Below are 25,384 nucleotides of genomic sequence, written 5' to 3' on the forward strand. Positions count from 1 at the left end.
GTGTTTACATAACACTCTGCAGGGCTGGAGCGGCATCCACAGTCGAACGCGTTCCCATTTCTGTAACTCCAGGGGGGAAGAAAACAAAAGGCTACAAAGCAGCCTCACTTAGGTTCAAGGTCAGGGTTTGCTGCTAAATATGTTATTTTTAAAAGAAATGTGTCTTTCAGGGCTTTTTGGATTTCAGGTGTTCAGGTGAGTGTCTCTGACCCCAGAGGTTAAATGAGAGATGAGACAACCCATCAGGGTCCTTTTGCTCCATGGAGATGAGATGAATATACTGAAGTGAGGGCAGGTGGTCGGCGGCGGTTCCCAGGGAAGGTTCAACGCGGCAGAATTCAAGAAAAACAGGCTAACTGGCCCGCCACAGAGATCCTCACGGTGCTGAGTCTGGCGGGTTGCGTGGACAGCAGGCGCTCTGTGACAGTGCTGGTCACACACGCTCCTGAAAAGGAGCATCCTGGTGGAAACATCGCCCACCGCTCCCTGACCGGGCATGAAGCCCACAGATTCAAGACAGGCTCAGAGCACCAAGACCTACAGTCTCCTCTACACGTAAGAACACAGCCCTCCTTTGCTCACCTGCAATCGACACTAATACGCAAACTGGAGGCCGAATGCAAGACCTGGGCAGTGTGTCAATACAACCCTCCTTTGGGTTTTGAAATGTCTGGGGTTGAAAAATACAAAATTATCATCTTCAATGAGAAAATAATATGTACGTGTTTCAATTGATCTCTAGGGCCTGTCAGAAGGAACGATTTTTTAAAAACATGATTTGTGCCCTGGCCAACGTGGCCCAGTTGGCTGGGCATCATCCCATGCGCTGAAGGGCTGCTGGTTCAATTCCGGGTCAGGGCATATGCCTGGGTTGTGGGTTCGAATCCTAATGGGGGCATGCAGGAGGCAGCCAATCAATGTTTTGCTCTCCATGATTTTTCTCTCTCCCTGCCCCTTCCCTCTCCCTTCCTCTGTCTCTAAAACTCAATTTAAAACCTTTAAAATAAAATAAAAACATGATTCGTTCATCAAAAGTTAAAAAGCAACAAATATGCACATCAAAACATTAATTATCTGAGCCGTCCTAAAAATTCTTCAAAGAACAAAGCACTTTCAGAGTACTCATTCATCATGCAGCAAGGGAATTATAGGCGAAATCATTAAAGGGAATTTATTCAAGCCCGCAAACATTAATCTTCTTTATGGGAAATGAAAACACGGACTTCCTCAGGTAGAAATCGATGCAAACTTCCAGCAGCTTGGAGGGCGTCCAGTGAACGCAAAGTAGGTGCATGTGCGCGAGTGGATTTTGACTTACATAAAATACCCTACGTAACTTTAGAAAAAATTCATTAAATCCACTTTTTTATACTAAATATAAATTAGCACTACAATTTGTTACTAAAACAGGCCAAAAACTAAGTAACCACGCAACAGCTTATATACTCAGGTCCAAACAAAGCAAGCTGCTCGGACTCACAGTCGGCCCGCGGCGCTCGCGTTTCATTTGCTGCGTAACAGCAGGCAAAGGTCTTGGCAAACAAACCGAACGACCCTGCCTACAGACGCACCCGCGCTGCCGCAGGAGCGGAGTCCACGGACGCTGGCATCCGGAGACGGGCGGACACGCGGGAAAACACACCTGGAGGGGCGAGCAAACGAAACAGCGAATGTGGAGGCTGAACAAGGTAGGCTGGGGCCTCACTGCCCCCTTGAAAATATTCGAACCCTCACGACACACCCGGGAGGCCTGGACACGGCAGGACCCCTGCAGCGGGCCAGGGACACGCTCGGGTGAGGGGACCCCCACAGAGCACAGAGCCCCAGACTCCACACGGGGGCACTGTGCACGGAGAGGGCGCCACAGAAGGGGGGAGGAAGAGGAGGAGGGGGGAGGAAGAGGAGGAGGAGCAGGAGGAGGAAGAGGAAGAGGAGGAGGAAGAGGAGGAGGGGGGAGGAAGAGGAGGAGGAAGAGGAGGAGGAGGAAGAGGAAGAAGAGGAGGAGGAAGAAAAGGAGAAGGAAGAGAAGGAAGAGGAGGAGGAGGAAGAGGAAGAGGAGGAAGAGGAGGAGGAGGAAGGGGAGGAGGAAGAGGAGGAGGAAGAGGAGGAAGAGGAGGAGGAAGAGGAGGAGGAAGAGGAGGAGGAAGAGCAGGAAGAGGAGGAAGAGGAGGAGGAAGAGGAGGAAGAGGAGGAAGAGGAGGAGGAAGAGGAGGAAGAGGAGGAGGAAGAGGAGGAAGAGGAGGAAGAGGAGGAAGAGAAGGAGGAAGAGGAAGAGGAGGAAGGGGAGGAGGAAGAGGAGGAGCAGGAAGAGGAGGAAGAGGAGGAAGAGGAGGAGCAGGAGGAGAAGGAGGAAGAGGAGCAGGAGGAGCAGGAGGAGCAGGAGGAGCAGGAGGAGCAGCAGGAGGAGGGCGCCCAGCCCCCGGCACCTCTGCGGGTCCGAGCAGCCCTGTCCCCCAGCACAGCCGCAGGCCCCGACGTGCTGACCCGCAGCCCAGGGCCCGCCGGGCGGGTTGCTCAGGCTGAGTGGACTGGCCTCTGCGTCCCCGAGATGACTGGTGCTCTGTCCTCACTGAAAGCCAGGCCTCGGGCCCCCTCATGACACCCCGTCCGCCCCATGGAGAGGACACCTGCTTGTGCGCCGGCCCCTTCCCCGGGTTTCCAGGCCCTTCCTCCGCTCGGCTGCTCCTGGCGCCGCGCCAGCCGCTTGCCAGTGTCCAGATCCGGCCGGGCCCAGACTCGGCCGAGACTGGTCCAGTCGGCGCAGCGGCAGCGAGAGCGCCCCTTCTCTCCGGTGACCTCGACACTCCACGGCTCTGACTGCAGCTGGGGCCTCAGTCTCGCCACCAAGCCACACTGCTGACCAAAATGTCCATAAAAGTCCCGTAAGCCTGGAGGCGTTTGCTGCGAGTCAAAACCGGCGCCCACCTTCAACTTGGAAACTGACTTTACATTTACCCGCGCTTCATTTCCTCACGTAAGCATCACTCTAGTTACTCAGTGTTTGAATACTGGCTGTATATCTTATATTATCAATCCCTCACACTCATCCAAATGGCTACTATTTAAAAGAAACAAAAAACAGAAAACAGCAGGTGTTGGCGAGGGTGCAGAGAAATCGGAGCCCTTGGGCGCCGCGGGTGGGACTGCAAAGCGGAGCGACCGCTGTGGAAAACGGGAGGGAGGTTCCTCAGAAATTCAAAACAGATCCCGCAGTGTGACCCAGGGGTCCCCCTGTAGGTATGCGCCCAAAGAACTGAAAGAAAGTCTCGAGGAGATACTCGCACACCCGGTTCAATGCCCGCAAGGTGGAAGCAGCCCGTGTCCAGGGGCAGCGGGGCGGGCACAGACCCTGCGACAACATGCGGCCTTGGCCAAGGACGGAAACCGCGACGCGGGCTACAGCATCGGCGAACCCTGAAAACATTATGCATTACTCCAAGCCAGTCAGGAAAGGACAGACCCTGTATTTTCCATCGATATGAGGTCTCCAAATCAGCCCAATCTAAAAACCGAACGTAGAACGGCGGTTACCAGGGCCTGGGGGCAGGGGCAAAGAGAGCGGATCAGCGGGTGCAGAGCTGCAGATTCGCAAGAAGAACTCCCGGAGCCCTGCTCCGAAACAGCGTCGATATGCTTAACACCACTGAACTGTGCCCTTACAAAAAGGTTACGATTGTAAATTTTATGGTTTTTACCACAATAAAAGAAGTGAAAAAATATTACCTGGCCCCCAGCTCCTACCTACCTTGGATCTGACTGAGTGTGCACTCAATTTCCAAGAGTCTCTGATAAAAACATTGTACGGGAAGGGCGAAGGCAGAGCCTACTTTTTCACTGAAACCCGCAGCACTCTGGCTTGTAAGCGGTCAGCCATCCGTCCACCCTTCTAGCTGCACTGTCACCATCTTGTGCACAAAGTCACCATCCCAACCACTGTCAAATGTTTCACTCCAATCAAAAGTTTTTATGTCTCTGGGGCTCTAACGGGCTTGAAAATTATTACTGATTTACCTCCAACTCTGCTACATCCTATGGGCTTCCAGTGGTCAGCACTTTCCAAACCACTCTCAATGTGTCTGGTATTTCACTCAAATCGTTGAGGAACTTGGTAATTTCCAAAATCTACCTTTTCCCCCCGGAGACATCATTTTCTCTATTCTCCATGATGTCTCAAAAAATAACACAAAGTTTCTGCAAGAACAGCTTTTTTGTTGTTTTTTTTCCAGCACCCAAGCACATACTTTCCTAGAGACTGGGCACGTGATCTGATTTAAATAGGTGCTCGATTAGCTCCTCCGGCATCTCAGGCTCTGACGCACGCCTTGCAAAATGTTATGCACTTTATAAAAGGCTTATCCAGATTTAGGTCACTCTCACTAATGAAGATTTTCCCAATCAATTGGCCAAGGAGTCAAAACCAGGAACTCAAAAATCCCAGCAGTAAAAAATTCTATTATTGAAACAGAAGATTAATATGTGAAGTCTGTAATAATGACTTAACCCCAGATCAACAAAGCCTGGAAAGTGGGAGCAGGAGCAGGAGAAGTGAAATGTGATCTTTTCTTTCTGTCTTTACTTATTAGATGAAATCAAGATTAAATACGTATAATTAAAAATGGGATTTCTGCTTCAGAATCACAAGAGAAGATTAAAGCCAAAGAAACCTCATCTGAAGTAACTCCATCTGACTGGTTTCACTTCTCACCACATTCCTAATAAAGACTCTTAGTTGACTAAGAATAAAAGATATTATTTTAATATGAAAACCATAGCCAATTTAAATCAGAGCCAATATACTTAACGGTGAGACACACAAGCACTAATGTTAAAACCAGGAATAAGACGAGATTGCTCATTACTACCACTGTTAGTTCACTGTTCTGAAAATTCCAGCCAACGTCAAAGCAATCAACGCAAGCTGTCCCTTCCCTACACAGCACTGCGGAGCATGGGTGCTGAGGACACTGGTCCCTGGCTGCAGGTTGCTGTCTCTCTGAAGCAGCTGAGCTTCTGGTCCTAACAGGAGGAATATGTCCTTCTGTGGGCCGAGATGCCAGCCACTGCTCACGAGACTCTGGCAATGCCCATAGGGAGGGAGGAGAAGGCTCCTGTTCTAAGTGTGGCCTGCGCAGCAGGGCACATGTCACCTGCGGGCGGGAGGTCCCACTGCTGGACGGCAGACAAGCTCCCTTCTCTCCTGGGCAGAGATGCACAGGGCTCTCAGCCTATGGTGACGTCAAGAGGGACTGGCTGGCCCCCTGAAGAACTGGTGGGAATATCTGAAGTGGACCGCTGACCAAATTTGCTGACCTAAGGCACGTGGTCAATCATCTCCTGTTGGCCCACCCAGGGCCCTGGGTCGGGCCACCCTGAAAGCCAAGGCCGACACCACACAAATACAGAAAACAGATGAAAACAAAGATGGGGAAAAGATTTTGAGTTGCATGCCAACTCCAACAGCGCAGTGGTGGCCGCCGGGCCCTGGGCTGAGCAGCTAGCAGGGCTGGTGGTGGTCTTGGGGGCCAGGCCAGGTTAGCAGGGGCTCATCCCCCTCCATGAGAAAGCTGGCCATGCAGGAAGACAGAGCCAAAGTCACATCTCAGAGGAAAAGATGGGAATATTGCGTTCAAAAATTACTTAGAGGAGCATGGCTCTTTAAAATGTAATTTACATGAGGTATTATATAAAAATGTAATATTTACATAAAATATGCAAAAGCAATTGCTAATAGGTACAGGGTTTTTATTTTGAGTGATAAAAATATTCTAAAATTAGTGGTGAGGACTTCACATTCTATGAACACACTGAAAAACTACTAAATTATACATTTTAAAGGGTGAATTTTATGGTGTGTGAATGAAATCTCAATAAAGCCACTATAAAAAATTCACAAAGGCCTCCGACACTCTTGTGTAAACTATTATGGAGAAGAGATGGCTCCCTCAGTGACCACAAGCCAGATAAGCAATATCAACATTTCTTATGCTTATGTGGAAATAAGATAAAGACAAAACTCATATAGTTCCTGTTGGTGTTAAATATGCAGGGAAATGTGCACAAAGTGATCTGCAAGAGAGAGTCACAAGAATGTGGGACTTCAACTTCCTGCCCGTTGCTGTTTGCATCACGTCGTCATAGGTGACGTGTAATGGAAATGAGTGTTCCGAAGCATAAGGACCTGCTGATGCCCGCATCTCCCTTCACCCACATTTCCCTGCCTCCACTCACACTCTCTGTACTGGAAATACCTGCCCCATCCTTGAAAGAATCGCCAGAAGCGCTGCTCTTCTAGGAGGTTCTAAGAAGCAAACAGACTTTCACTAGGCATGCTCTCCAGGCTCCCCAGCAGGGACACTGGGGAACAGGGAAACAATGAGACACAAACCCGGGGCTCCTTCCAGACACTGAGCTTCACCGTCTCTGCCAGGTGGGGTCTCTCTCCAGGTAAACCCAGCACCTAACACATCATCTGGATGGAGCAAGCACAAGACACAGTAGCTGTTGATTAAACAAGCAACAGATGCATCATCCTCACAGAGCGCACACTGCCCAGGAGCAGACACCCATCCTACTTCCCCAGAGAACAAAACTATTCCCGTGGCCTCCCCCCCTAAACGAGGCCCTCCCCAGCTCCAGGCCTCGCCCGCCGGGGACAGGGCAACCCCACTGCCTGCCAGGTCAAGACTGACTCTGTGATGGACAGGCGGGGCCAAGGCGGGTTTACACTTGTGAGTAGGCGAAACACAGTTCATTCTTGTGTTATTTATTCATTGCTGTATTATTTTCCATATGAACGCCTGTAAATCTACTTTGCCCCCCCCTGTATTTGAGATGTGCTAGAGGGCAAGCAAGGGCTCTGGAGAAGTTATCCTGGGCCCTAAGGACACTGCCTTGTCTGCACCTGCCTGGCACCTGACACCAGCTTGCGGAAGCAGCCACTGCCAAGGTCAGCAAAGCGCCGAGGAGGAAAGACAGTGGGTAACATCATGCTAATTAATCAACCATCCCTGAAGCCCGCTACACTATTGAATTTCCTCTTATTCTACATAGTCCTCATTGTTTAAACAGGATGAGGCTGCTGTTTTTTGGAGTCAAATGCATCTATTGATAAAATTCCTATAGCACTGTAAGTTGTGATCAGGGCCACAAATACAGTGAAAGTTCTCCAACAATGCAGATGTTGCTGTGTTTCTTGGCTTTTTTTAACTAAACTACTTGACCTGGATTCCCAGGATTCCTCTAATCATAAGTCAGGTTTGACTGCATGGCTAGAAGTCGGCTGACATACTCTGGTAGGAGCCTTCTTGTGAAAAGCAGAAAAAGACAACCACGAAACCAATGGAGGACTTCCAGGAGACACAGAGCATCCCCCCGCTTTGCTTCATCCCGCCAGGAGGACCGCTCAGGAGGAACGGCCACGGGGTTTGCCTGGGGACTCCCGGCATTCCACGGGGCCTCCTGGGTGGTATCTGCCCACTGATGTCCACACTAAGTGGTTCCATTCGGAACCTAAAGCAAAATGTTATCGTCTGCAAAAGAAAAACATTTGGTGAAGACAATTCTTTGTTCCAAACACCTAAAAAGACTTCCATAAACAATCACGGAAAATAAAAGATTTTAAACAACTGAAAACATTTTTCCCAAAAACTAAAACACATTGGAAACCTGGTGCTGAATCAAGTTCCCAAACAGCAGAGCAGCTGTAATCACAAAATAACTGCAAAGAGAGAGGAAAACATCTAAACAAAACGTCCAGCTTAATATCCAACCGATCAGCTTCTCTAAAACCATCCTCCAGTCAAATCACCGTCTTCACAAAAAACAAAACATCCACCGAGCAGGAAACCCAAGGGAGCAGAGTACTAAGGGATCGATAAGCTGTTGTGTTTTTTAACCTTTAAATTTTACATTTTCTAAGAATGCCAGTGTTAGAAATAACATGCATTTATTCACTATGTTTATTGAACATCAAGGAGTTATTAACTATTGACTAGGACATAACCCGCACTTTTATCCAATTATATTGATGTTCTAGATACCCCGAAGCAGAGATGAGTGAGACGCCCTGTCTTCAGGTCAGGGTGCAGCAGTCCCCTCACTGCCCACCCCCTCACCCTCACCCTCCAACTGCCCATCTCAGATGCGTCACCAACTTCCACCCAGGTGGCTCAGGCCAAACATTTCCAAGTCGTCCTGGACTTTTCTCTTTCAACCCCAATGCATCTGCAAGCCCCACGGGTGTGCGTTACCTCCAACCACTCGCAACCAGAAACGGGCCACTTCTCACCAACGCGCTGCTGAGGCCCAGGCCGAGCAACCGTCGCATCGCTCCTCGACCACAGAACCGACGCCTGCCTGCCCGGGCCCCTGCAGACTCCTGCTCCCTCGGCGGTTTCCCGCACAGCGGGCCCAGGGCTCTCCTCGCCCAGGGAACAGACCACATCGGGCTCCGGATGAAATGCCCTCGATGACTTCATTCTGCTGCTGTTTGCATGTCCCAGGCGGCAATGAACTTGGCCTCTTTCACGTTTATTGGCCGTCTGGATATCCTCTTGTGGGAAGAGCCTGATCCAGTGTTTTGCCCATTTTTCTATTTTGAAATCAATTCGTAGTTCTTAATATATATTGGACACAAATCCTTTTGCAGACAAATGCATTAGGAATCTCTTCTCCCCGTTACCTGCTTTTTCATGCTCTTCGTGGTATCTTCTAGCAAACAGTTCTTAATTTTACTGGTCTCCAATTTACCATTTTCCCCTTCACAGTGTGTACTGCTTACTGTTTAAGAAACCTCCACCTACCTTAAAATCTTCTACATTTCCTTCTAGAGGCTTATTGTTTTTACCTGACATGTTTGCATTTACACTGATATTAAACTGATTTTTATATGTGATGTGAGTTAGAGGTCAGAATACTTTTTAGCCACAAGGATCACTATTATTGTAAACGCCGTCCTTTCCTCACCATATTGTTAATGACATCTCTGTCAAAAACAATGCTACTTGTCTATCCCTGTGCCAACACCACAGTATTAAATTAGAATTCATTTATAATAAGCCATGATATCCGGCACTCTGAGTCCTCCGGTTTTATCCCTTCACTTCAAAGCCGCCTTGGTAATTCGTGGTCCTTCGGATTTCCACATACATTTCAGAATCCACCAAAACAACAACTTGCTAACCCTTCCTATCACGCCTTCATGCTTCACTTACCAGGCCTGGTTTTGCTTTGTGAAGAATTCCCAACAGCGGCCTCATTCTGCAGCAGAGGAAAGCAGCGCGAATCCTCCACGCCCGTGTTCTCGGGCCAAAAGCCCACTCCTTTCTCTGAGCCTGTCTCCTCCGTGAGGGCTGAGTTAGAGTGAGTGGACGCTGGGCTCCCCTTCAGCTCACTGCTGAGGGCCTCCCGTCACGGCTCTGTCCCCAGCCCCCTCCCCCCCCCGGGGTGCCTCCTCCGAGGGCCCGAGACTGACCCTGGGCAGGCTCGCTCACGTCCTCACGTGAGTCCAGCCACAAGTTTCCACGCAGGGGATGGACATACATTCAGAACCTACCTGGCAGGCCCAGCTCTTGCCGCACGAGTTACAGAGGTCAAGATTTACGCAGCGGAGTATAGCCCTGGCCGCTGGGGCTCAGTGGCTAGAGCGCCGGCCCGCAAACTGAACGGTCCCGGGTTCTATTCCAGCCAAGGGCACGGACCTCCGCTGCAGACTCGCTCCCCAGCCCCGGTCGAGGCACATGAGGGAGGCAACCAGTTGATGTGTCTCTCTCACACTGATGTTTCTCCCTCTCTCTCTCTCTCCCCGCTTCCACTCTCTCTGAAAAGCAATGAAAAAGTATCCTCAGGTGAGGATTCAAAAAAAGCAGCAGCAGAGGACAAGGTCCACACTCTGGCCTTGGCCTTGGAAGCCAGTCACTTTCTCCAACCCGGCTTTTCTGCAGCCATGAACTACGCTTCCACCAGGTCTCCCCTGGTTTGGAGCCAGGAGAGAGGAGCCACCCCAGTGTGTAAGCGAAGTGGAGAAGGGGGGATGGGAAGGAAGTTCCCCCCAAATCCCTATTTATTGTTTTAAAGCCCAATTCCATAAGGGTCCCAGCTCACCTGGTATGTACATTTATTTTGCAGTAATAATTTTCTATAATCATAAGAGATTAACAATTCTTACAAAAACACCTGCAAATCTTGCAATCATATATTTTGGTAGCAACAGTTTTGAAAACATGTTATTTAGCCAGAGGCACAAAATCTTTTCTGCTGGCAAAAGTAAACAAAGCCATGAAGTTTTAGTATTCTGCATTATGTAATATGCAGCCACGTAGCAGACTGTAATGACCAGCTGCCCGGTAACTCCACTGGCCTCAGATATCAAAAATACAGTTTCCCTCATCAGTCCCCAAGGGGGGAGATTTAGAAAAATAAACAAATGTAAAACTTCTAAATTGCCATTACGTCGGGCTCAGGCAGGGAAGCAGACTGCTCTCCGAGTACCTCGAGTGGCCCACAATGTGTAACAGCTGGAATCCTCACAACACCGTAACTGGAGAGTAAGAAACAGCACGACCTGTTTAATGAGCAAAGTTTAAATCCTGTTTGGTTTTTTTCCCTAATGTTTTTGTGCTGAGATAGACACATGCACCATGTTTTTCAAGGAAGGTACATTTGAAGGTGCGATTTCTCTCGGACCTGGAGCTCAGGATTGTTTCTATGCGTCGGAACTACAACTGGGAAATAGAAATGAAGGAAACGTGTCGTTTCAGGTACAGTGATCTAATCCCAAATCCAGTACAAGCACAAGCTTATTTGGAAATCCAAACATGCTCATGCCCAGAAAATTTCGTTTCCAGTGATGAATTACCTAAACTACAGAGTCCTGGGGTCGTCTAGTAAGATATTTCAATTGTATTTTTCTTCCAGTGCTAAACTTTCAAGTTACTCAGGTTCCTTAAACCGAGACATTAAAAAGCTGTAACAGTCACCTGGAGTCCATGCATATTAACTTACCTTGGGAATGCATTAAACAGCATAAAGAGAAATATATGTTAAATATTTAAAACAGCAGCCCATCCTCACCTCCCACATCAGCCTGTAGTCCATGCTCTCGTCCAGGTCCTCCGGCATTCTCTTCTCTCCAGCGAACGGTCCGAACTTCTCACCCTGAGTAGTGACCATTCAGCGAAAAGGCATCAGTTCGACAATCCACTTACTTAACATAAGCTATTATTTCTCTTCTGGAAAACTTTTTTTCTCTGAAACTTCATGCCCCATGATTGAGACACATTTAAAATATTAACTAATTTATACAACACAAAACATTTACATATTTGAAATCCAACTTAAATCTGTTTTTAGCCTAAATTCCTGAATCCAAAAATACAGGAGCCAAGATCAAAGGGTTACGTTGCATAACATTGGAGTCCCGAGGCGGCTGAGTCCCTGCCTCTGGCCAGTGGTCCTGGAATGAGGAGCACTGGCTCTGCCTGGCATGAGAGACAAGCCCACCGGGCTGAAGATCGCCTGGTTTCCATAAAAGTCCTAAGTCCACCCCAATTATGAAGAAGAAAGAAGTAGGCTTGCCATTCTCAGAGGAAGACTTCATAAATAAAGTTTAAATTCTCCTGCCAATCTTCAAACAGCCAAGGGGCACAGCGGAAAGCAGCGATCCTGCGTGCCGGCCTGCAGCCCACCTGCATGGGACCTGGGGGTCAGGACCCTGGGCTTGTTAAACCAAAGGCTCCCGAAGGAGCACTCGGGGAGCTGCGAGAACCCTGGTGCACAGGGAGTGGCTGCAGTCGGTCCTGGGGGGACCTGCAAGGCAGGTCAACGGGTGAGGGACACTTTTCTCACTAAGGCAACGAAGCACGGACCGGGGAGATGGCGGGAGTGGGGTGGACTTTGCCGGCCAGATGTCCTGTAGAGATGTGTGCAGGGGAACGGCCCTGGTGGCCCCTCCCAGCCCGCCTGCGCCTGGTCTTCAGGAGAACCTGCCCTTCCTACTGAGGCGCAGGAGAAGCCACCACCAAAACCTCCACCAACGTTTCAAGGAATACAAACTGCTTAATGAACAACAGAAAACCCAGCCCCTGGGACAGGAAAATGTTACAGCTTAAAGGAATTACAACCAGCTGACCCAGCCCCTCATTTTACAGACAAAGAAAAGGGCCTACAAAGCCGAAGCCAAGGACAATGGCAGAGCCAGGACCAGTCTTTAATGTGAACCTGGGAGCAGAAAAACGCTCCCGAGATTCCTCAGGTTGAGACTACCAACCCCGCACAGGCACGCCGAGGCACAGGGACACGGCTCTCTACAGTAACACACAGGGACTGGCCCAGGGCTCGGGGACCAGGCTGCAGAGAGCGGGAAGCCTCCGTGCCTCGGGGGCCACCTCACGCTGACACCGACATCCAGCATCACTCCTCCGAGGACACACAGCCCCAAAGACGCTTCTATAAAAGGGGATCTCACCTGACCAGGGGACCTCACCAGTACTGAATGGCGGTTATGAAAAGCTGTACAAGAAATGAAAGGGGAGGAAGGGGAGTTAATATCTACTGAGCTATGTGCCGCACGCCAAACAATCCTACGTGAGGATGCCCCGGCTAACGATGGAAGGAAACTGGGACTCCAAGAGCTTAAACCACTTGCTTGCTTAAGCTCACTCGCAAAGATCAGAGAAAGGGCTGGGAACCTGCGGTTTACTCTGGGTGGAGGGCTCAGGCACTGTCCCCTTCCCCAGGCCACCCCTCAAACGCTGGCAGATAAGCACAGGACCCAGTGGACGAAGTTTAGTCATTACCCCGCCAGGGGCCTGCTCACAGCAGTCGCTCAACACGCTGACCTGACGGCTGCGCTGAATGGGGAAACCGACGGAAGATGAGGCCAAACTGGAAGACAGGCCAAAAAACAGGAGTGTATGCCCGGCCGGGCATGGCTCAGCGGTCGAGCGTCGACCTAGGATCCAGGCGACCGGGGTTCAATTCCCGGTCAGGGCACATGCCCGGGTTGCGGGCCAGCCGATCAGTGACTTTCATCATTGAGGTTTCTGTCTCTGTCTCTCCCTCTACTTTCCTCTCTCTGAAATCAATCAAGATATATTTAAAAAAAAACAAAACAGGAGTGTCTCAGTAATGAATTCGTGAAATGGGTACTAGCACACGTAGTTCAGCTTTTCACTCCCCTTGGTCACGTGTTCGGCCTTTAACAACTGCAGGTGGTCATCTGTGTACACACTTTCCAGTGCAACCGATCTACAAATCTGGAGGAAAAACAATGCATCGGTAAATTCCGCAAAAGACTGGAGAGGGAGGAAACCCAAATACACGCCCTCAAGGACTGACAGCTTTGACTGTTTCAAAGCAGCAGCAAACCCTGATTTCAGAGCCTCACTATCCACAGCGGGCAATCACTCTAGCGTAACCCAAACTACGAGAAATCTGGCTTTCATTCTTTCCTCAACCCAAAGGAAGAAATACATTTTGCATCTCGGCCGAGCATATGCACATATACACAGAGAGACACACACATATAAAACTAAACTAGAAATTTCCTGAAGCAATACTACCTTCACTCTGTACAATGCACTCCCATGTTGCCTACTCTACTTTAATCACTTTTGATAAAATACTAGTTTTGACCCAGTGACTTAATTTCACAACTCACCAATAGGCTACCACCACAGTTGGAAAAAACGTGGGCATGCCCGGCCAGGCGTGGCTCAGCGGTTGAGCATCGACCTACGATCCAGGAGATCAGGGTTCGATTCCCGGTCAGGGCACATGCCTGGTTGCGGGCTTGATCAATGACTCTCTCATCATTGATGTTTCTATCTCTCTCTCTCCCTCTCCTTTCCTCTCTCTGAAATCAATAAAGATATACTTAAAAAAAAAAAAAAAAAGTGGACATAAAAACCTACATGGAGGAGGCATGTATGAGAACATTTAGTTCTCCAGACTTGACGAGAGGGCCTTCAAAGCGCACAGTGAGTGTGTAAGGATAATCTGATCAAATACACCCGAGTTTCTGTGGCTGCAAGATTATAAAAATGTGAATAGCCAACTCTTCGTCATCTGGTGGTGAGAGACAGCAGAAAATGAAAACTGGTATTTGGCTTCAGGTGAAGATCTTATCCTCACCAGACCCACTCTCTCCCAAGCGTCCCCTAAAGGGGTCCGGCACCTGTTACCCACCCCTCCTCCAACTCTGTTCACTGTGGTTTCCACTATACAAGCAGCACTTTCTTACCACTATAATTTTATTGTATATACCGCTTTATTCACTAACCTCTTCCTATGGAAATTCTAACCTCAGAGTAAGCCCCTTCTGTCTATTGGGCTTCAAACCAATTGGGTAACACACCTACGAAAGGGAGATTTGGGGCACTTTATATATATTATACTTATAATTACTTTTTCTTTTAGTTGAAACATATGAAATTGTCAAAATTAGACCATTTTCAACCTACAAAAATGAAAAGTTTTTATATGATTCATTATAATATAAATTACATCTATACAGTAAACCCTGGATTTTTCAGACCTCAATTTAACGGACCAAATTTCCGGTCCATATGTCACGTGAAAATTAACACCTTATTAATTTTAAAATGCTTTGAACCAAGATTTGCTTACAATTAAATTAATAGGATTTTTTTTGTTATTAATTCACTGTTATTTTTAACACATTTTAGCAAAAAGGCTATATGTTGGGAAAAAACAGTCGTAATTTCGCCGACATAAATAAATATTACATATCTACAACTATAGCCTACATATTTAAATCAAGAGTCACCAGTTGTAAAGACTGTTCAGTGAATGATCAGCAGGAAATCACACCGCATCCTGAGAGGTAATTCATTCTGTTGTGGGTGGGGTGACTTTCTGCAGGTTTTAACGTGTGCGTGGCAAAGTTCACCTGTGCACTAAGCCCTACCCCAGCGAGTGCATTTGTTTACTCACAGTGACTGGTGAATGCAGGCATTTACTAGACCTATTCAATATAAATTTAAAACTACTGTAATACATATAGAAAACTTTTCTGTGAAATTAAACTTCGTACATACTTAATTTTAATTATACAAATGTGTCTACATAAGTAAAAACAGGTAAACTAATTTGTCAATTTTTTAACATACACTTTCAGAAAACCTACTTTACCATGTAACAGACTTTGGGCTTTAACGGACACCCCCTCACCCAAATGAGTCTGTTATATCGAGGCTTTACTGTACATATATATGTGCCTACCATATTAACACCTAAGGTGAGGTTCATAATTAATGACAGGAAGGAAACCAATGTCTCAAGCCAGCTTCTTGAAAATTTCACACTTCTCCAGCTGACTCCTGTCACTGTTGGCGTTACCTTCTGGGACTAAGCGGCTGAAGCTCTCACAGGAGCCCAGGAAGTGCCAGCTCTACCATCTTCTAGCCGTTCCCATGCGCCTGCGTTACTGATCTGACCTGCAGTCTGCGAGTTCACGGCACAGCCCTCCTAGAATTCCTCCCTTCCGACTATCTCAAGGGCCACAGTCTCAAATGCTTACAAGGTTGGGCAGGAGGGAACATCAGACACAAGTATGCCAAGGCCAGGTCAGGGGGAGGTTGGGGGGGGGGGCTCCTAGGCCATGCCCACTTCAAGTTTTTCCACTTGGGTTGAAAGTTGCCCTGTCACCATGGGGGCCCAATGTTACTGGATAGCTGCAAATATAGGGTGTCCCAAAGAAATGTATACACACTTTAACAGCTAATAACTCACTTAATTTTGAAAATGAACTGTATGTTAATAAACACTGACTTGTGTATACATTTTTTGGGACACCCTGTATTTTAGGGAAGCTGATGACTCAAGTGTGCATGCAAAATCCCTACTTTTCTATATTGGAGATAAATTCCAACTATTCAAAATTGGTGCAGGTCCAATAAAATGTGACTGCAAAACAAATTCAACCTACAGACACCAGACTGTCCCAAACTGGCCTCGCCCAATGCCCAGCCTACAACCCGGCTGTTCTTATGTTTCTGGACAAAGCAGATCATGAATCCATTCAATTCACCCCCCACTGGGCTAGACAATAACTTTTAATAAACAAGAAATGTGTGATTGCAAACATGTGGGCCATTGTCTGTTATTTTGCTCAATATAATTAGCAAGATTTAGTTGAAAGCAAGATTTAGTGCAGTTTACCCCTTCGAAGGGTGGGGACTGCACCAGCAGAGGCTTCCAGAGGACCAAGTCCTAACCCTTGTCTGACATTAATCAGCAGTGACCTATCAGGACGTCACAAACTTCTTAGATTCAGTTTCCTCACCTATAGACTTAGGGATCTATTTCTAAGATTTCTTCTAGCTCTTAAATTCTATTAGAAAGAGCTCCCATCTGCCAAGTTTAGAGCAGTTTAAGAATCTGACAACAGTGTAATTGATTGGAACGCATTGGCAAGTTCTTAAGTCCATAATGATTGTCAGAAAGAGAAAGAATTAAAAAAAAACACACACAAAAAAAACCAACGCTCATGTGCCATCATTAGAGGATAACAACTTACTAAAATAATGAGAGAGAAAGAACCAGGCATGTGTCCTACCTTCTTATAATAACCCTAGTGCAGGACCAGACAGCAGCGAGCGATGAAGGAAAATTCTTTATGGAGGAGCCTCGTGCCAGCTTACAAGTAAAAGAGGAGCATTTGGGTGAAATCACCATTTTGAAATTCGTAATAATATAACTGAGCCAAGGATTAGCAATGGATGCTAAAACCATTGGGCCAAAGATTGACAGTGAAATAGAAATCCGTGCAGTGTCAGCTCACAGATTACTGGTTAAGCACAAGGCACCTTTACAATATGAAAATCAGACGAACCCAGCGCCCACAGTACTAATCGTGGGAAGATCAGACGGGACGCACCCCCTGCTTCAGTGCAGTAGGAAGTGAACCATTCCAGCCCTCATGCCCGCCGCCTGCCAGGGCACCAGACAGGCTGACTCCGGGCTCCTCCAGAGGCCAGGGGCGAGACCACGTGCAGACCTCTTCCCCAAGCTGCCTCTCACCCCGCACCTGGGGATCCTGCTGCCTGCCTAGGCCCAGAACGTGGATAAAATGCGTGCAAGGGAGGTGTCTGCTTCCTGCGTTCCCTCCTGTTCCCACTTTGAAGGCTGCACCATTTACTGCAATGGAGAAAGCAACTTCGGGATGGGAAGAAGAGTTAATACACAGTGTCAGTGCGTAAAAACAGACAAAAAGGTAAAATCATCTGTGTCTAACTTCCAGATGAGAAGAAATCCAGAGGATGGAGAGACATGTTAATAAAGCCCTGGAAACAATCAGATTGCGAGTCTCGACAAACAAGAGCCTGATCTCAGAAAGTCACTGTGACTGAAAAAAGGGACCAGGAACGGGAGGCTGTTGAAAGAGGTTTGATAGACACAACCAAATGGAATAGGAGGTCCTTGATTGGATCCTGGTTCAAAAAAAAAAAAAAGCTATAAAAGCATTTTGGAGGTAACTGGAGTAATCTGAATATGGGCTGGAATTAGAGGACACTGGGAAATTACTGTTATTTTTGTTGGATGTTAAAATGGTATTATGGTTACTTAGGATGCCCTTATGCTGAAATATTGAGAAGTAAATTGTCATAAAGGCTGTAATTTACTTTGAAATGGTTCAGCAAATAAAAAATATATACATATAGCTGAACTACATTAAAGTGAATCGACCTGCAGCTGAATCATTTATATGTAAAATGATGACTTTTCACAGAAGGAGCCTAGAGTCCCCACTTGGAACGTAATTGTATTTCAATGGTAAAATGCGTGCTCCCTTGCAATACAATTAGATCTTCAACGAAGTGCAGTTCTACAAGTGCAATTCTGAAAAATCCCCAATCCTCCTTCCCCACTGTGACTGCCTCCCTATACCCACTCTCCTTAGCACCGGGACGCTGAGCATGTTCAGGGTACCAATGCATCCAGGTAGAAAAACTGCATGTCCTACCTTCCCATTTGACAGGGAGAGGAGCCCACACGCGCAAGCAGAAACCACGGCAGCTCTTCAATGAGAGCGAAGTTAGCTGGGAAGCCTTGGTGGCCTCTTTCTCTCCACCTGGAATAAGAGCTTGAGGGCTGGGGCTAAAGCTGCCTTCCTGAGGCCAGGCGAATTGCAAAGTCTCCCACCCCGACGTGTTTTTTGTTTTTTGTTTCTTTGTTTGTTTTTAATATATCTTTATTGATTTCAGAGAAAGGAAGGGAGAGGAAGAGAGAGAGAGAGAAACATCAATGATGGCAGAGTCATTGATCGGCTGCCTCTTGCACGCCCCCGACTGGGGATTGAGCCCACAACCCGGGCATGTGCCCTGACCGGGAATCGAACCACGATCTCCTGGATCCTAGGTCAACGCTCAATCTCTGAGCCACGCCCGGCCGGGCCCCACCCTGACGTTTTAAGCCACTGAGCTGACAGCAAGGCCCAACTGCCAACGTGTTTTGAAGAGAAGATGGTCCCGAAGGTTTAGGTCACTGTAGTTGCCTCTGCTACTCTGCTGTGCTGGTGGGAGTCACAGAAAAGAAACGCACGCGTGCCCAGGACACTTTAAGAAACGCATCACGTACGACATGAATATGAAATGGGCAGTGCGGGGGACTTGTGAGGAAGGGAAGGTTCTGGGTACCTGGCGGCCTGCACGCAGCACCGTTTGCCGAACCCCCACCCTACGCTACTCGCTTCTCATGAGCAACCACTGGGCTCGCGTGTTCGGGCGGCTGGGTGAGGGGAAGCCTCGGTCCCGCCCAGAACTGGTGGGAGGCTCTCTCCCCAGGGGGCTGAGGAATGAACTGGAAAATCCGGCCCTCCCATTTCACAAGCTAAAATCCTTGGGATGGCCTTGACCTTCCCCTTTCCTTCGCCCGTATCTCAGCAGCATATTCTGTGACCACCGTCTGCCAGCACTGCCAGCGTCCTGGCCTGAGCCACCAACCCCTCTCCCGTGGACTGCTGCAGAACGCTCACGGGCCCCCCAGTTCACCCCCTTGCCCTGGGCGCGCCTGTCAACAGCCGACCAGTGATCCCCAGTAAACTCAGGTCAGACAGAGCACGTCACTCCTCGGCTTGCAGTCCTGCAGTGGCTCCCGTTTCACTCCCAGAAAAGCCAACCTCGGCCTGAAGGGCCTGAGAGGTGTGACTCCACTGCTCGCACCCCTCCCTTCCCTGACTCCCCCAGACTCGGGCCCCTGGCTCACCCACTGCAGCCTCGCGGGCCTCCTTGTCTGGACACAACAGGTGAACTCCCTTCCTAGGGCCCTTGCTCTAGCTGCTGCCTAGAGTGCTCTTTCTGGCTACTTTCCTCTCAACCTTTAAGTCACTGCCCAGTTGTCCCCTGCTTTGGGAGCACTGACCGGGCCCCATTTATAAGAGCATCCCCCACGCACACCCACACACTCTGCCAAGCAAACCACACCCAGCTCCACTTTTCTTTGCTCCATAGCACTGATCACATCTTAGCACAGGATAAAATTCGCCTGGTACGTTTAGTGTTTACTTTCTGCCCTCACTAGAACACAAGCTCTGCAGCAGCAAAATTTCTATTTGGTTCACTAGTATGTTCCAAACGGCTCACACAGATCCTGGAGGTAAAGGTGTCCCGAATAACTGTGTACAGGACCTGGATAAAGGAAAAGTATGGCACATCCACGGCACAGAAATATATTCAGTCATCAAATATAATTAATTCACCTGGCTGGTGTGGCTCAGCGGTTGAGCATCGACCTAGGATCCAGGAGATCTCAGTTCAATTCCTGGTCAGGGCACATGCCAGGGTTTCGGGTTCGATCCCCATTAGGGGGCGTGCAGGAGGCAGCAGGTCAGTGACTCGCTCATCACTGATGTTTCTATTTCTCTCTCCCTCTCCCTTCCTCTCTCTGAAATCAACAGACATACTTAAAATAATAATAATAATTTCAAGCCAAAAGATACTGTTAAGTGAGAAATGCCAGATGATGAAATGAGTTTACTCTTATCTCATTTTGGTAAAATGTTTTAAAAGTGTCTGAGTGGGTGTCTGGATTTGGTATATCAGCATACAGCGCTTCCTCAGAGTAGAGAAAAACTGAAGGGTTTTGTTTTGGGGAAAAGTATACATGGAATGCTCTGAGTTCCAATTCTGACCAATTCACTTAATATTGATACAACCTTCCTCCAAACCGGTTCCCTCATCCATAAAGCAGGGACAATAATTAGCCCCTTGTGTAGGGCTTATACAAACTGTAACGCAGCCAGTGGCTGTCGTCTCTGTCACTCACCCTTGTCACTAGCAACCAGCCCAGTGCCTAGCAAGTCCAGCAGCTCCATAAGTATTTGTCGAAAGAATTAACTGTAGCTGTTATTATCACGAATAAACAAAATATGAAGTTTCTCAGGAAACATTAGTTTAAGCGGATTAGTCACACTTTTTTAAAAAAAAAAAAAAATCTGTAATAACGCCAGGACATACAAAGCTGGCTGGAGTGACCCCCTTTGAGTACAGAAAAGAGTGCTTGTGGTGGCCGGGACGGTGGCTGCTTCCCTCTGACTGTTTCCAGGGTCCTTATCATCAGCCCCCAGGAAACACAGGCAAACATCGGGCGAACTGCAGCCTGCATCGGATCCGCCGTTTCCTCCCGAGTCACCTTCCGAGCTGAGCTCGTGTTCTTGCACGAGCATCCGTGCGTGTTTTCTCCTCTATGCCTCTACTTACTTTTCCTTTTAAGTTTCCTCTTTCCCATGTTTTTCGAACCCTCTCCACCTTGCCTTTTTTTTTTAGCTTATTGTATCTTCAAAGATTCAAATTTAAACCTTTATGTCAGTCAGGTACTGTTACCGCGTTTCTCTACCACAAACGCCTTAGCAAGGTGCTGGCCTTGCTTCGAAAGACGGGGCGCAGGTACTGTGGGGGCGCAGGTACCGTGGGGGGCGCGGCGCCCGAGAGGCGCTGTCAGCGCCAGACTGCGCGCCGCTGCTCTGGCTCCAGGGTTTTCATCTGTAACAGGAGACTATGCACTTGAGTTTGCTAAAGTCTCCTGCTCACTACGGCTGAGAACACCATCAGCATCTCCTCCTCCGACTCCTCACGTACATACCATCTTCCTCTTGGCAAGAGGGCCAGGCACCCAGGCGCCACCGCCTGACACCGGCCCTGTCCACCCGGCCTGAGCCAATTCTGAAAGCAGCGCAGAATATTCGTGCACACGGTAGGCTTGCAGTGGGTACATTTGATCAGGACCAGTTGGTGGGGACTCGCCCTACCTAGTCACTGTAAAATGTCCCACAAAATCTAGGCGAGGAAGAACTGCACCTCGGAGCTGTGGTAGGATGAATGACAGCCCCCAACATGTTCACACCCCAATCCTGACAACCTGGGAGTGTGTGGCCTCACGTGGTAAAAGGGACTCTGGCTGTGGCTAGTTAGGGGTCCTGAGATGGAAGATTACCCTGACTGGGTGGCCCAACTAATCACCAGGATCCTCACAGAGGAAGCAGTAGGGCAAAAGCAGAGGCTGGGGGGTGTGGGCCCTGAGCAAAGGCCTCGGGCAGCCTCCAGGAAACAGGCAAGGATGGGAGGGGGGCCTCTCTTCAGAGTCCCAGAAGGAATCTGCCTGCCCACCCACTTTCCATGTACATTCTCCAGAACCAGGACATGTGTTAAGCCACTGAACTTGTAGGCATTTGGTACAGCAGTGACAGGGAAACAATACGAGGGGCTGTCAATAAGTTCTGCCCTGAAAACCACCTAGGATGTGGCAAGTTTGAAGGAGGAACCTGCACCTGTTCCTGAGAAGGGCCCAGGGTAGTGGGAGCAGCCGGAGGGCTCATGGCCACAGGAGCCCCGGAGGCAGGAAGGCAGGGGTGGGAGGGAAGGAAGCTGGAACAGAGGGACCCAGCTGGGTCACGGCACCTGGTGTGAGCTCAGCCAAGTTCACCTGGGACTCAGCAATGCCCTTCATTGCTGCTGGTGGAATCAAGCACCCAATATCTGGGAGAGATGCCCTATTGTATTATTTATATTTAGTTATTTCCTTTTCTGCTTTTCTTCAGCTTCCCTTTTAGTATTTAGTTCTATTTAAAAATGCAAACCCAGCTCAGCTATGCTAAGGGTATGAACACTAAAGGTTTCTAAATATAAAGGGAAATAACAATGCACCTGAAGATCAGGTAAGGTTCAGCCCACTTATGAAGAATGAGCTGGAAATCAGAAAAAATGTAAAGGGCAACATAGGGCGGTCGCAAACATTTTGACAAGATGTAATAATTGAGCAAGTGTGTAATCTGTAAACCGGGCACGATATCAAAGCTTTAGAGACTGGCGTACAATAAATGAGACAACACCTGCAAGTGCACAGTAAACAGAAAACCCAGACTTCAGACATGTGACTGTGTGTGATGTTTTCAGGTTGCCCATAATTTCCAAGGGTTTCCAACAATTCTACCTAGGAAATACTCAATTCCATCCAAGCTGACCGAGAGCTCAAAGCCCAGGCCGACTCACTGACATCGGCATCACCGGGCCACCCAATTCTGGGTCACCCAGGCAACACTCAATGCGTCACCCTGGCCAGCCTCTCTGCCTTGACTTCTTCACTGAGAAAGGGTGTAATAACAGTACCTACTTCAGTGGTAATGAAAGAGTAAAGTAAAATCCTGCCTATAAAGGTCAAGCGCTCAGTAATAAGGGCAGTATTAATACTAATAATGTGCCCCCATGAAATTCAAATCCCCCACAGAGCCTCCAGGAACCTCCAGCATTTTCTAATGACTTCCCGTGGCCTTATCTCACATGTCGTCCATCACCGCACTAGCTGGACTACATGGGAACTGCTTACGCCCCGTCTCCCTAACCGGACAAAACACGACTGTAATTCTGCAACGCCGCTGCCTCAGTGCCCAGCAAAGCCCGTCCACACGCGCAGAGGATCCTGGTGAGCTTCCTTGACTCGTCTACCACCTAGCTCCCCACACAGGACAAAGCTCCTGTGGACAAAGACCTTGTCTGTCTGCTCACCTGTATCCCTAGTGCCTGGCACAGTGCCCGCAACAAATGACAAAGTCAGAGGGGAGGAAAACCAACAGCCTGCAATGGGCCCAAAGGGAGGGAAGGTGTGCAGCGGCGTATTTCTCTCCTTCCTTCTTTCGGTAAAATCACAGCCCCGGGAGCTTGAAGGCACCTATGGTTTGCCTTTCCACTTTCTGGGCTCAAGCATAATGTCAAACACCACCACGCACTGATTCATGACACGGTGGTTCCCCTGTCCCTCGGTGTCACTGTCCTTGGCTTGGGTTACCCGCAGTCAACCTGTTCCAAGATATGAAATGGAAAATTCCAGAAATAAACAATTCACACATTTTAAACTGGGCACCCTTCTGAGGGGCACGATGAGATCTTATGAGTCCTGCTCTATGGGTGGGACATGATCACCCCTTTGCCAGTGTCTCCAACTATAGACACCCCAGCCAGTAGCCACCAAGCAGCCATCGTGGTTCTCAGATAGACTGTGAGGTCGCAGTGCTTGTGTTCAGGTCTCCCTGATTTTGAGCACAGAGAAATGATGCTGGCGATTTGGATACGCCAAGGAGAAGCTGAGAGTGTTGGTTACAGATGTCAAGAAGCCAAAGCAGCCTGACTCAGGGTCACAGGACTTAGTCACCCACCTGCCTTCATCTCCCCAGGTGGGCATCACAGGAGGAAGGGTGAGGGGGAGCACATTCACATAACCTTCATTACAGTATTTTGTTAAAATTGCCCTATTTTATTATTAGTTATTGTTGTTAATCTCTCACTGTGCCTAATTTATCAATTATGCTTTATCATAGATGTGTATGTGTAGGGAAAACACAGTATATATAGGGCTCAGTACTATCAAGGTTCCACTCAGGGTCTTGGGCCATGTCCCCCAAAGATAAGCCAGCCAGGGAAAAAATGATCATGATATAAATAATGTAATGTAGGGAAGTGTTTGTATTGTATGTATACTTAATGCATTAGCTTTGAATAACCAATATTCATTTTCATCTGCATAATACTTTGTAACCTATAATTCCATATCTTCATTGAAGCATTAAGCTCATGAGATAACCCTCAGCACAGGGGCCGGCACATGGCATGAAAAGTGTCCACTCTATTACTGTTGTCACCAGCAAACTGCAGTGTACCTGACTGCGAATGAGCTGCGGCCGCTTGCTCCACCGAAGGGCTTCCCAACAGACTCTCATCGATTGTTTCTCCAAGAACAATTCATGGCTTACAGGGAACTAGCTACCAGATGCCGCTCCTCATCCAATTTCCAAAACGGCAGCAAAAGAAAAGGAAAGTCCTCCTTGTCGCTACGTACATTTCACCCCTCCCCACCCCCAAACGAGAGGCAGCAGGCCTGCAAAAGAAGGTAACCGCCAAGGAAACACCTTGTAGGACTGAGGGAGCCCGCAATTCAGCAATTCTCTGCAGGGACCCCGCTCTAGGCAGGCCTCGCAAAAAGGGGGGGTGTAGAACAGGATTCAGGGGTCCCACTGGTAAGGGAATCCCAAGTCAACCTGGTGAATGTAGTGGGGTAGAGCCTCCAGCAAGATCCAGAACCTCAGAACCTCAGGACACATCTGAATTTGAAGTCAACAGGTGGCTTCATTGCATTCATTTTCTAGGACAGAGGTGTTAGACGCGCACACACATTTTGAAACTGCAATTAAACGTCTGTAAAACCAGCATAAATATCTAAAGTGACCTATTCCAAAACCTGGTTAGAGAATATGAAAACTTTAAATTAAGGTCCTTACTTTAACTGCTGAAATAGTCTCTTCTCAGACCCCTTGATTTATGGCCAGAGTGAGGCCTAGTACAGTAAGTTATCAAGGACCTATACGCAACAGGCAGAACATGTACTCAGCGTTGGCCTTACTGCTCAAATCTGAATCCAGCTTCAGTTCCCTCCTCAGCCTGGGGAAGGCAAGGGCGAGGGAGCCTACTCTGTGGTCATTCCTGGTATTAGCAAACCTGTCTGTGACCAATGGCCTTATGATCCAGTATCTTATGATCACAACGAATCCGTCACTCACAGAATGTCATTTGGATTCACTGCAAACATCTGCACATTTGCCTAAAATATAGGTAAGCATTCTAGATGTGACTGGATGAAATCTGTGTTTTACTTATTGAAGGAGCAGGAGCCAAGAAGACATAAGTGTGTATCTGGTACTGCAATAGCCAAATGCAGTGTTTGGATGATTTTGGAAGCTGTTCATTCTATGCCCCAAAATAATAAAAACTTCCAAATAATCAATGATGTGGAAAAATAAGTTGGAACTAATAAATATATCAAAAGAGAGTGCACTATCCAGTTATTTCTAAAACCCTAAATAATATAAGGTAAAAAAATA

The 25,384-nt window shown here is 48.1% G+C and overlaps 1 protein-coding gene across 2 annotated transcripts in view; it reads right to left on the reverse strand.

The window, feature by feature from the left end:
• The window catches only part of PRDM5 (PR/SET domain 5), a 107,316-nt gene that overhangs the window by 80,277 nt on the left and 1,655 nt on the right, over positions 1–25,384 (reverse strand). The window contains exon 2 of one of the 2 annotated variants that reach the window (XM_081136278.1): positions 11,071–11,154. The exons of the other annotated variant lie outside the window; for it this stretch is intronic. Within the exon in view, the coding sequence (XP_080992404.1) occupies positions 11,071–11,154 (84 nt within the window). The remainder of the gene's footprint in view (positions 1–11,070; positions 11,155–25,384) is intronic. 2 annotated transcript variants of the gene reach the window in all.

Source organism: Miniopterus schreibersii, assembly GCF_964146895.1.
Source record: "Miniopterus schreibersii genome assembly, chromosome: 4".
NCBI lineage: Eukaryota > Metazoa > Chordata > Mammalia > Chiroptera > Miniopteridae > Miniopterus > Miniopterus schreibersii.